The following is a 13,753-nucleotide window of genomic DNA, read 5'->3' as shown; positions in this document are numbered from 1 at the left end:
ATTGTTCATCTGTCCTGCTGGGTGCAGTGTTTCATTGATTCTATTGCGTTTCTTGTAGATACTGTGAATTCCCAAAAGAAAATGAATCTCTGGGTTGTAAATGATTGATATTTTTGTACTTTGATAATAAATTTACTTTGAATGTCTGGAGTATCCATTGGTACTTTCTGCAGTAGCCAGCTGGGCTTACGAACAAAACATCAGCTCTTGGGATGAGTTTGGTTTACAAGCCAATTAAACTTTATGTACTCATTGACAATTTACCAGTAAAGAGACAGATTTACTAAATGTTTATGTGAACAAAGCCAAAAATACAAAAGAAAACTTGTCATAAAACAAATTCATTGCCATAGTATCTTCAAGTTTGTATAACTGCTTTCATATTACACAAAGCGTTAAAGGATGAAAGCACAAAGAATTCAAAGGGAAAGGGCAACAAACAAACAAACAAAGTAATAAACCTGAAATCTCATGACGTGAATTCCAGTTGAACAGCAGACTTCCCATGTGGATGGGCAAGGAGCTGGAATGCAAGCCAGATTGAGAAGAACAGAGGCTGCAAACAGGGCTGCACAGCTGGAGAAAATTAAAGTAGTAGAGTTGGGGGACACCATGCTGGGAACTCATGTTCGCAATGAGTTAGTGCACTGTAAACATTATTTATTGGCAAATTCATATCACATTTCATCTGAGGGAGTGGATGTAGGACTTGCTTCCAAACCTCTAGTTTACCACTTTCTCATGACAAAGGATGATAACATGCCGGGAAGGGAGAAAATTGGAGCAAACCATTATGGTGATAAAGTTATCTGCTGCATCATAGAATTTTTCCTTGTCCTGTGATAAATCAGTCTTTACCCTCAGAAGACTTAGTTTAAATTATTAGAATAAAACCACTGACCACTGAAGTTAGTCAATGGAAACTTTGGCATGGCAGAGCAAAATCTTAACAGATTTTCTTAAATTATCAGCCCACTTATATGAATTCATACTTCTTTTTCTGGCCAATTACTCCCTCATTGTACCGAGCAGATTAAGAACAACTATAATTGCACACAGCACACTACAGCGCTGTTGGTTTGTAGACAGGGATACTGATTAATTATTTCTCAAAACTGCCATTATTTCACTGTTTACTCTCTGATGTATATTTCCCATTCGCTCTTCAATATTTGATGCTCCATAATTTATTCTGCACGTATGTACTCCTGGACACATTCTGTTCGTGCAGCACCAAACCAGACAGCTCCACTCACATTTCAGAGAAATGTCTAATCCTCATGTCACTTCCACAGTATTTAATAATCTAGGCAATCTATTTCCACACACTTTAAAAAAAAAAGTCAAAGCATCTCAAAATTCTCATTTTCATTCATTCACTTATCAGGATGTGGTTATCACTGGTCAACACTTATTACTCACAATCACAGGCCGTGAGATGATGACGGCAAGTCCTTTTCTTGAGGCATTGTAATCATTCTGTTGAAGGCAAGGACTTAGCACAATGAAGGCAATGACTTTTGGGATGTTGACCCTTCATGAAGAGGTAATGGGCAAGATACTTCCAAGTCAAAGTGGTGCATGGCCTGCAGAGAAAACCACAAGCAAGTGTTTTCACACACCTGCTGCTCTTGCCCATTTTGGGAAGTTACAGGGTCAGACAGTGCTGTCAGAGTAACAACAGTGGAGCAGTGAATGACTGAATAATTAGGGTGGTTGGTGGGGTGACAATCAAGCAAAAGATTTTGCCCTAGACACTGCTGAGTTGTTTTTCTGAGTGTTAATAGAGCTGCTCTCATCTGGGTGAGTGGAGAGCATTTCAGAATCAGAATGAGGTTTAATATCACTGGCATACGTCATGCAATTTGTTGTTTTGCAGTAGCAGTGTGTTGCAATATATAAAACTATAAATTGCAAGAACTACATATGTATAAAAAAATTAAATAAGCAGTGCAAAAAGAGAGGGGAGAAGATACTGAGAAAGTGTTCATGGGTTCACTGCCCATTCAGAAATCCAATTCATCACATCTGTTGTTGGTGAGTTATTCTCCACAGGATATCCAGCCTCTGATCTGTTCTAGCAACCATGGTATTTGATTACATGGTTAGGCTCAGCTGAGTTTCTGGTCAGTGATTAATAGCAGGTTATTGATGGGAGGAAACCTAATATTGGCAATGCCACCGAATATCGAGGATAGGCGCTAGACTCTCATTCATGAACGTTTCTTGCTCATTGTCAGCCCTTGCCTGAATATTAGAAGGTCTCTCCTTACGCTCGCATTGTCTACTTTATTTACTCTGTCACTCTACTGTGTAATCAGTAGTATGTCTGGACTTGTAACGCAAAAATGAACTAACTAGAGAAGAATGGGCCCAGGACACTGCCTTGTGGACAACCTGGAATGGTGCCCAAGGCTGGATTTATCCAACCAACAACCATCATCCTTTGTGCAAGATATAACTGCAACCATTACAGTGTTTTCCTCATGATGCCTGGCAGCTCAAATTTTACCACAGTTCCTTAAATTCACATTTGGTCAAATCCTTCCCTCTAACTTCACTTTTCAAATTCAGCTCTTTGGATGAAAGTAGCAGAAAAGTATGGAGCTAGCAGCCTTAGTGAAAGTCAAACTGGCATCTGATAGTATCAATGACATCTTCCATTATTTTGCTGATGGTTGAGTAGGTTAATTGAGGAGTAGGCAAGCAGATTTATTTTGCCCTTACTGGTTATGGCAAGTTAACCGAGCAATTTTCCACAATGTCTGTAACTGCACTGGCACAGCATGGTAGTACAACAATTCTGTTGCTCCCTTTCATGCTTTGTGGCCGATCAGGCAGCATTTTTGCCACTTCTGTAGCGTTTGACTTTTTTTGTGACTTCTTTTGTGCCACTCAACCCAGCATGGATGAAAAGTGTGCAAGGATTCAGGGGGATTTGAACTTCGGGCCATTTGTCTTGATTCGCCATTTGGTGTTGATACCACTATGCCACCGGCTGGCAGGATGCACAATTTAGTTCTGAATTGATCATCTGTACTACAGTGAGGATGTTGTTGAGCATTCCATGGACATTTGTTGCAGAGAGCTTCTTGGCTATTTACAGTACATGGGTTGAACTAAGCTGGCTGAACACCATCTTTCATAATTGTGGAGGTTATAGGAAGTTGAAATGGACCACACAACAATTCTGGTTAAATATAGCTGTGAATGCTGCAGTCTTGTCTTTCACATTCATTTGCTGGGTGTGTCAAAGTTGAGTAATGGACAACTGAACAGCGAATGAAATATCCTCCTCCCATTAACTATTCAATTGTCCACCACAATTCATTATTAGATAGGTAATGCTGTGGAGCTTTGATATAATAATTGATTCCAGGATCACATCTGCTATTTAGCAAATAGTCCTGAGTTGTAACTTCAGAAACTTTGGTCATTCATAAACAGGCTTGGTGCCGCTTTTGGCATGAAACTCTATGCTCCTCAATGAACCAGGGTTCAACCACATTAAGCTATGTGGTCACATATTTTAGTGATATTCATTTCTGCTGCTGCAAATGGCCCACAGCACATTAAGGATTTTGAGAACTGCACCGAATTCATACTATTTAAAATGATTGCAGTGCCACACAATATGCTTGGAGAGTGCCCTCCGTTGTGTAAGTGGGACTTACTCACTACAAGAACTATGAAGTGGTCATTTTGACCAAGGCTATTGTGGACATTCGGATCTGCCACAGTTGGATTGGCAAGGATAAGTTCAGGTAGGGTTAATCCTCAGGTTGATTCACTTACCATCTGTTGCAAATCCAGTCTGGTATCAGTGCCCTTCAAAAAGTGGACACTTAGTCAACGATATGGCCACTAAGCTACATTTGGCAATGGACATTGAAGACCTACCCAGAGTACATTTTACACTTTATTAATTTTAGTGCTTCTTCCAAATGTTGTTCAACATGGAGGGGCACTAATTCAACACAAAGCAGGTTTGCCGTGATGCCACGTGACTTCTTGAGATCTGAAGTCATTGTTGAGGATTCCTGGAGCACCTTCCTCCAAACCTCCTTATTCATGGACATACAGTGGGACACTGACATGGAAAATGTGTCCCAGTTTAAACATCAGTCCCTAGATGCTTGTCAACAGGGCGTTGCAGAATAAACTGGGCTGAGAACAAATTTGCTGTGGTTGAATTTGGTGTCGGGACAGATGCCAAATGGTCTGGTAGCATCTATGGAAAGGAATAAACAGTTGATGATTCAGGCAGATTTCTTTCATCTGGACCCTTCCTCCAGGTTTGTGTGTGTGTGTGTGTGTTACTCCGGATTTCTAGTACCTGCAGAGCCTCTTGTGTTTATGCCAAATGGTCTGTCCATTTTTTTTTGTTCTTTTTCTGTTTTAAAGTAGTAGTAATTGCATAACTAAGTGGCTTCCTCTGCCATTTCAGAAGTTATTTAATAATTAACTACACTGCTGCCTTTCTCATATCATGTGCAAGATAGATTAGTTCAAGTTTTTTCCTCTTGTAGGTCACCGAGAACCAAGTGAATTTTTTTTTTTAAACAACAATTTTCTATTTTCTTAGTCACCTGAGACAAGTTGGCTCTCATCTTCATCTAATATACTAATCAGGTTCCTACTGTTCGGTACAGGCATCATAGAAAAGTAGAACACCACATCTCACTAACTGATGCTAAACACACATACAATGGTAGTTTTATACAACAGAACAATGGACAAGTGCAGCTGGATGAAAACTAGACATGCAAAGTTATTAGTCACAGAAGAAATAGGATTCATAAAGAACACAAAATTATAGCCTTCAAAACACATTTAGCCCAATAACAGCACATATATCTCTTACTTTTTATGTTTTGTAATTCAGACAAGTAGATTTCCACATTAAGTTCATATTTCACATGTTCAGCCAAAATGAGTACCAGTTCCAATTTAACACAGGAGTAAGTCCTACCTTTTCACCACCATCTTCAGTGCCCTGAATGATCCTTTAATAAGGATAAGCGCCTCCTGTCTTGAGCCATATAGTGGTGAGCCACTGATGTTTATAATTTCATCCCCAACCTGTAGTTTCTTCGACAAAGCAGCCTTCCCTCCATCTTCAATCTAAAATTAGATAATGAAAATCCAATAAATGCTGCAAATAGCAAAGATAAAAAATGTACAAAAGTGCAGTAGTTCTTTAACAGAGCAAATGGTCTACATAATACTTAAATGTTTATCAACATAACAATAGTTGATAAAGTGAACAAAATAACTAGAGAGTTTAACAACTATGGTCCCACCCCAATTTATATATAGAAATTAGATTTAATTATTGAATATATACAACTTTCAGCTGACTAGGCCATCCACTAATAAAGTCCAACTGAGAATATACTATCTGTTCTGCTTCTCACATCAGTCAGCTTGATAACCTGAATGATATTTCTCCTTTGAGATTCCTTTTTGTCTCTTTCCAATTGGGTAGCCTTCATTATTGCTGTTCTCTTCATGGTGGTGACTGCACATGCACATCCATTTTCAATGGTTTTCTTTGTATGAAATGACATTGCAATTGGCAATTACATTATCTGCTGTGGACAGCTGACTTGCTTCTCCAACATTACAGATCAAAAGGGTCTTGGTTTTTAGATTAATAATCACATTCATTTCCAAATGTTAATGTACTGCACTTTCAGTCACTCCATCTTAAAGTTTTCCTAAGCTCAAACGAGATGCTCTCATATCTCAATAATCCAATTCATTCCCAAGCTCAGCTGGGGTTTTAGTCCTGTATCTAACATCCTTGCCTCTGTGACTTCATGTTAGTTACATAAATCACTCCATTTTTTCCCCAATCCTCCAGAATTCCTTTCATTGGCCTATTTCTCAAAACAGCTCATCCAAGTTTCTTCAAATAGCTTTCTTTTACTGATGTAGAGCAATCTGTATCTGTTAATTTCTATTTTAATTCCAACCTGATATTGTCATCAATTCCTGCTGACAATAGTGGGTCTATTACTTACCTGAACAACTCGGCTAACTGGAAATCACCTTTCCTCTTTCTCTGGATTGTGACCCTACAACTAAACATCCTTTCACAGATCACCACCCACCAGAAACATTTGCTCCCTCACCTTCTCTTGACATAGGATTATGTTTTCATACATTATGTGACAGAATTTTATTAGAAACTCAAACACAGTGTCTAGATGCAGAGAAATTATGAGAATCAGATTATTATCACTGCTTAATAGGACGTGAATGTTATTGTTTTGCAACAGTATAGTCCAAAGATATACAACTACAAATTACACAATAAATAGATAGTTCAACATGGAGAAATGAGGTAGTGTTCATGACTGTTCAGTGATCTGATGGTGGAAGGGAAGAAGCCATTTCCGAATCATTGCCCACGGACTTCAGGCTCCTGTATCTCCATCCTGAAGGTGGTAAGGAGAAGAGGGCATGTCCCAGATGGTGAGACCTTCTACTTGAGGCACTGCTTCTTGAAGAAGCCCTTATGGTAGAGAGGCTTCTGTCCATGATGGAGCTGGCTGAGTCTACAAGATTCTGCGACTGCTTGCGACCCTGTGCACTGGATCTCCACAGCAGATCTACAGATATTTACAGGAGCCTTTGATGACATACCAACTCTCCTCAAACTCTTAGCAAAGTGGAGCCCACTGCTGTGTGTACCTGGTGATTGATTTTAAATGTTGGGCCCAGGACACATTCTCGGAGGTGTTTACACCTGGGAACAAAATCTACCCACCCTTTTCACCAATGACCCCTCAATGAGGACCATTGTGCATTTGCACAAACTCCCCCTCCTGAAGTCCTCAATCAATTCCTTGGTTTTGCTGACATTGAGTGCAACATTGTTGCTGTGACATCACTCAACCAGATGACCTGTCTCACTCCATCATGCCTCCTTGGTACCTGAGATTATACCGACAACAGTGGTGTCATCCATAAATTTAAGCCGTGTCTAGGCAAAGTGTCATGAATGTAAAAAGAGTAGAACAGCAGGCCTGTTTTTGAAGTGCACCTATTTTGACTGCCAGCAAGGAGATATTATCACTAACCCATATTGAATATGGTCTTTCCGATGAAGTTAAAGATCCAGTTGCAGGAAGAGGTACAGAGGCCTGCATTTAGAAGCTTGGTGATTAATACTGAGGGGTTGATGGTATTGAATGACAAGATGATAAACAGCTTGACCCATGGTTTATTGTTGTTCAGATGCTCCAAAGCTGAGTGGAGTGCCAGAGAGATTGTGTCTGCTGATGACTTGTTGTGGTAGTAGGCAAATTGCCTCAGGTTCAGGTGCTTGCTCAGACAGGAGTTAATCTTCACCATGACTGACCTCCTGAAGCACTTCATTACAGTAGATGTGAATGCCACTGACCGATAGCCACTGAGTATGTCAGTCTGCTCTTCTTGGGCGCCAATATGATTGCTCCCCTTTTTGAAACAGATGGGAAGCCCAGGAGTCCAAGATCTAGTTAAGCTGACCTACCTGCTCCCATCATCCTCATCTCTACTGCAACTATGTTGAGCTCAGTTGAACTAATAAGCCCCATTTCCAAATGCATAATTAAAAAGCAGTAACACCTTACTGAATGATAGAGCGTGTGAACTATATCTTTTGCATTTTATTTAAACTCAAACATTCATTTGATAGGCTATCCAAAATAAATCTACTGCACTGTATAATCCCATCCTAATCAATAACATCTTGATAGGTGAGACACAAATATTCATCAAAACAGAAATTAATAAATATAGAAAAAGAATGGAGAAGTAGAGAAAGTCTGATCTTTACATTGGTAAAGAGTGATATATTTGAAAATTGCAATTTGTAGTACCACACTGGAACCAAAGCTATGGAAATCAGAAAACGACATGGAATCAAAACCAAAGATACTGATGGAATGAATGGTGGAGCAGCGTTGAAAAGCTGTATGACACTTTTCTGCTTCTGATTCTCAGGGTCTTGATATCTAATGACATCATTAGTGATTAAAACTTGTCAATATAAAAACTTCATTTACTAAATGAAGACAGGCAGAAGAAATGTATCTTTCAACCGAATTATTAGAGGATGGCATACTTTGAAGTAAGAAGTTTTAACACAGAGACTTCTAAGAAAAAGCTGGATAACCATTTTAAGAAGGGATGGATGAAAAGTTTGGCAATTAATTTTTGATTCTTTTCCCACAACGTCTGATGCCCCTTTTTTGTCAGGTATATGCTAATTGTTCCCTGTTTATAGAATCAACCTTCTACAAAAGTAAGACCAAGTACAGTTACTATTTTAAAGAGATGTGCATTCAAGAGTAGGATATCATTCACTAAGGCATTATAACATAATATAATCCAAATTTAAAATCATACTTTCTGCACTTTTTTGGTATACTATTCTTGAATCATCTATTACTCAGAGATATTGGCAATACATACACAATCAGAAAGAAAAGGAATAAGCAGATGTTTCACTGGAGATAATTAACCAGGGAATATCTAATTACTCAAGCATGCTAATATCCAGGGTCTGGACTACCAATCCAAAGAAGTCAGGTTAAATCCCAAATGGGAATAATTAAATGAAAGGAGAATTGCAAAGTTGATATCAGAAAAGCAACAATGAAGCTTTTGTAAGAAGGCATCTATCAGGGAAAAAAATCTGCTATCCTTACCTGGCCACAAAGTTCAATGCAATATATTATCAAAGTATGTATACGCTCAGTGGCCATTTTATTAGGTACACTTGCTTGTTAATATAATTATCAGCCAATCATGGGTAGCAATGCAATGCATGAAAGCATGCAGACATAGCCAAGAGGTTCAGTGTTATTCACACCAAATATCAGATTGGGGAAGAAATGTGATCTAAGTGATTTTGACTATTAAATGATTGGTGGTTTGAGCATCTCATAAACTGCTGATCTCCTGGGATTTCATGCACACCAGTCTCTGGAGTTTACAGAAAATGGTGAAAAGAACAAAGAACAAAAATCCGGTGGGCAGTAGTTCTGGTGGCAAAAATGACTTGAGAAAGGTCAGAGAAAATGGCCAGACTAGCTCAAACCAGGAAGGCGACAGCAACTCAAATAGCCATGCATTTCCACAGCGGTGTGAAGAAGAACATCTCTGAATGCACAACACATCAAACCTTGAAGTGGATGGGTCACAGCAGAAGTCCACAAACATACAGTCAGTGACCGCTTTGTTAGGTACAGAAAGAAAATGGAAAAGTTGAGACAATGTCACACATAGATCCAGAGAGATTAAGAGGCCAGAGGGAGGGCTGCATGTGGATACGCAATTTAGAAGACGGGGAAAACATGCAGAGTTAAGGTGAAGATTCAGAAGGACAAAGGAACACAAGAAATTCAGCGGGTGTAAGAGTAAGCTGTTAATATGATCAGGGCAAATCTGGCTGTGGACTCAGTTCCTCCGATTTGCCTTTTCCCCACAATTCCTTTGCTATGCAAAATCTATCTAATCACGTCTTAAGTACTGTGGATTCTGGTTAATTGGGACATATTGGTACCAGTACATTTTGGCTCGATTATGTCGCTGCTCCAATTGAAATGGAAATTCAATATGGAAATAGTTAAAAAGATACAAAAAATATAACGTATTTAAATGAAATACAGAACCAATTCGACCACTACCAATACTATTACAGCAATGAAAGTGTTCTAATTTGTTCCATACTACAGTATGATAAAACCATATGTTAGTTCCTAATAGTTATTGACAAAGGAATTCAGGCTATATCCACACTACGCCGGATAAATTGGTAACTGAAGCTTTTTCTCTTCGTTTTTACCCACCATCCACACTAAAACGGAGTTTTTGTCCCCTGAAACTTGAGCTTTTCAGAAATGCTTTCCAGGGTGGGTATTTTTGAAAACGCTGCTCGGGCAGATCAGTGTGGACAGGGTAACCGGAGACTTTTGAAAATGCTGTCAGACGGCAGCGCGCTATTTCATTGTTTTCTTGAACGCAACCTAACAATTTCAGGACAGACGGCAACGAGACAGGAGCCAGAAAAATGTACTCACCAAATATTTTCACCCATAGCTTACTGAATAAATAAGTATACACACCTTGCCCTGTTTTCTGTCCTTGCTTCTTTGAAGGTGGTTTACCTAATTATGCAAGTGCTTCTGTGACAATAGATGTGTAACAGCCTAATGTAACATTGTATGGAAATACAAGATAACACTGATGCAGTCATGTTTTATACATTTAACAAGGTGCTTTATTAATGCAACAGAGTTAGTCAGTTTTTCAATGTTCGTCGTCAACTGGGTCAATCTGTCCGTGAACTCCCTGTTGGTTGCTGCCGTACGCTCCAGTATATATATATTTTTAGTTTTAAGTTCTCCTGTGCGAGAGCCAACAGCTGTCCATCGTTTTAAGTTTTTCTAGTCTGTAACTACACAAACACGCACTTTTACGGCGAGATTCGACATCAAACATGTAGCTTGTTTTCAGTAGATGTGTCCTGCGCATGCGCAGTAGGAGGAGATTCGACGGAATCTCCGTTTCAGTGTGGATAGGGATATTTTCAAAAACGCATAGTGTGGACGCCTATCGTTTTTATGTGAAACCGGCGCTTTCATAATTATCCGGTCTAGTGTGGATGTAGCCTCCGAGTACACCGCTGTGTTGTTTTGATTGACTGTAAATGAACAAAATCAATGCAGATATCTAGTGCAGATAATGGACTGCCATCAACACAATGCTTAGAACAATAGCATTTTTGAAATCTTCATTTTCCTTGTAACATTTGAGATGATTACCTTCAAATTCTTCATAGTTCCTAACTCGTTGAAGTCATGAAATAATTTAACTTTCACTCCCAGCCATTTCTGGCATGTCCAAGTTTCAATGTTTGAAACCACAGTGAGCAAAACAGTTCTGAATAGATTTAATGCTTATTTATTGTCAACTATCAGTGATAAAAATCATTGCTTTTTAAAAAAAAACATAGGTAACTAACACTATTTTAAAAGTTGACTTCTCTAACTTCCGTAAATGCCCCTCCACCCCTTCTTACCCCATTCCTGATATATTTAGTTTTTATCCCCCCTCCTTTTTTTCTCTCTCTCTGCCCATCACTCTGCCTGTTCTCCATCTCCCTCTGGTGCTCCCCTCCCCCTTTTTTTCTCCCGAGGCCTCCCGTCCCATGATCCTTTCCCTTCTCCAGCTCTGTATCCCTTTTGCCAATCACCTTTCCGGCTCTCAGCTTCACCCCACCCCCTCCGGTCTTCTCCTATCATTTCACATTTTCCCCTCCCCCTCCTACTTTCAAATCTCTTACTATCTTTCCTTTCAGTTCGTCCTGACGAAGGGTCTCGGCCCGAAATGTCGACAGTGCTTCTCCCTATAGGTGCTGCCTGGCCTGCTGCGTTTCACCAGCATTTTGTGTGTGTTGCTATTTTAAAAGTTGTTGGCTCAAAGCCTTGTGTAGTGTCCAAGAGCTACTATGGTGCAAACAACTAATGTTAGTTAGAAGCAACACACAAGGCTTGGACTTCCACCACCTGCACACTTGCTCATGTTAATGTTAGTTAGAAACTGTTTGGTAAGTCTGTCCCAATTAAGTAGCATAGTGTCCCAAATAAAGTAAGGGAATTCTGGCACTTTCTTGATTAGTTTTTAATCCTTTAAGAGTTGTACCAAATCAGCAGCTGCTCAGATTAACTGATGGTCAAATTAACCGGAATGCACTGTATATTTAATGAGGTAGCCACCACTGCTTTCCCAGGCAGAGAATTCCTCTGATTCACTACTCTGAGAAAAGCACTTTCTAATCCTAAATCTATCCTAAATCTACCTCAAATGCTGAGGCTACGTCCCCTAGTTTTAGTCTCCCTTACCAGTAGAAACAACTATTCTGCCTCTATTTTAACAATCACTTTCACAATTTTATATATTTGAAATTCCCACTCATTCTGCTGAATTCCAGCCTGTCCCTGGTGACTCACTCTCCCCTCATGGGCTAACACCCTCATCTCCAGCACAGCTCCTGTGTTTGCCAGAGAAAAGTCAGCCTCTTTTCAATCATCCTTTTATAAGGGGATAAAACTTAACCCGCTCCACCTCAAAACAAAGGGGAAAACATCATGGAATGGAAGTAAAAATGCACAGATATATAGCAAATAAGTAGAACATTCTTGATAAATTATGGTTATATCAATGTCTGAGGAATCTTGTAAATGCTTGTAAGGATCCAAGATGGCGGCACGACGCAGCTTGCAGCGGCCACTCCGTTACTGATTATCTGTCATTTGTGAAGCAGGGTGCCATGCACAATCATAATCGGTTGAAAACGGACATGGCAGCTAGGAGGAACATCTGAAAATCTCCAGGAAGACCTTCTTTGTTGTTGCTGCTGCTGTGAGGTCCGGGACTCTGCTGGGAAGAACAGGCCCCCAGTCCTCGGGGTCGCATTGCCGATGGCCGTTGGCAGGGGCGTCTTAATACGCTCCACAGAGGATGGTGCTCGGAGAAGCTGTGCCGGAAGGGATGGTCAGAGGCTCGGAGGTTCTACGGACTCGGAGTCCACTGCGGTCAGGTCGTTTTCGGTGTGTGCTGCGTCTGCGAGGCTGGGTTCGACGGAGCTTCCATTGTGTGCTGCGTCAGCGAGGCTGAGTTGGGGGGCGCCGTGGAAGTCCATAGCGGGGGCATTCCCTTCTGCCACTGGCGTGGGATGACGAGTCAAATCGAGACCCTGAGGTCTTGTGGAAGCTGTGTGGTGGTTTCTTTCATCTTTGGACTATTTTTTTACTGCGCCCATGGTCTTTTTTTTAAATCAATTATGCTATTGTTTGCCCTGTTGTAACTATGTGGTTTTGTGCAGGTCTTCTTGTAGCTTCAGTTTTTGGTCGTTTTGTCTGGTGGATTTGGAGCTCCTTTCCGGGGAACGTGCTAAGATGGTAGAGCGATATTAATAAGCAGCAGCCTCTCCGGACTCTGGATTGGGGATTGCCAAACATTATGTGGATTTTCTGGTGTAGTCTGTTTTGTCATATGCTTTTGTGATATCATTCTGGAGGAACGTTGTCTCATTTTTTAACTGCATTGCATTTGTGGTTTCTAAATGACAATAAACTGAATCTAAATCTGATTTATTTTAATGGGAACTATGGAACCTTGCTAATTTTTGGTGCACTTCACCATCTCTAATGATCCTGAATTGAGTTATTAATTACATTACTTGAGAGGGCAACTAGACATCAACAATGTCAATGGACCTAGGATTAAAAATAGACAAGACCACATAGGCCTGTGCTCCTAGACCCCTGCCATACTCACTTCATACCCAAGTACAGCTCCAATGCCATATTTAAATATGCTGCAGACACAATTGTTGGCTGAATCAAAGGTGGTGATGAAATGCCATCTAGGAGGGAGACTGAAAATCTGGTTGAGCTGTGCCACAACAGCCTCTCACACAATGTCAGCTAAATCAAGGAGCTGATCATTGATTACAGGAGGAAGTCAGTCAGTCATTACAGAAAATGCGATGGGGAGGGTCAGTAACTCTAAATTCCTTAGCATTAGCATATCGAGGATCTGTCTTGAGACCAGCACACAAGTCTTATATCTAAGAAAGCATGACAGCGCCTCTACTTTCTTAGAAGTTTGTGTTGATTTGGCCTGACACCAAAAATTTTACCAAACTGCCTTAGGTACATAGTGGACAGAATTTTAATTGGTTGTAAATGGC

The 13,753-nt window shown here is 40.2% G+C and overlaps 1 protein-coding gene across 4 annotated transcripts in view; it reads right to left on the bottom strand.

The window, feature by feature from the left end:
* Window positions 1-13,753, bottom strand: part of LOC132398122 (protein Shroom4-like) — a 140,977-nt gene that overhangs the window by 105,158 nt on the left and 22,066 nt on the right. For all 4 annotated transcript variants that reach the window (XM_059977136.1, XM_059977134.1, XM_059977138.1 and 1 more), the window contains exon 2: window positions 4,973-5,124. In XM_059977136.1, coding sequence (XP_059833119.1) covers window positions 4,973-5,124 — 152 coding nt within the window. The remainder of the gene's footprint in view (window positions 1-4,972; window positions 5,125-13,753) is intronic.

Source organism: Hypanus sabinus, chromosome 8 (genome assembly GCF_030144855.1).
Source record: "Hypanus sabinus isolate sHypSab1 chromosome 8, sHypSab1.hap1, whole genome shotgun sequence".
NCBI lineage: Eukaryota > Metazoa > Chordata > Chondrichthyes > Myliobatiformes > Dasyatidae > Hypanus > Hypanus sabinus.
The sequence above is the reverse complement of the archived record's forward strand: the minus strand, read 5'-3'. Positions and strand labels throughout refer to the sequence as shown.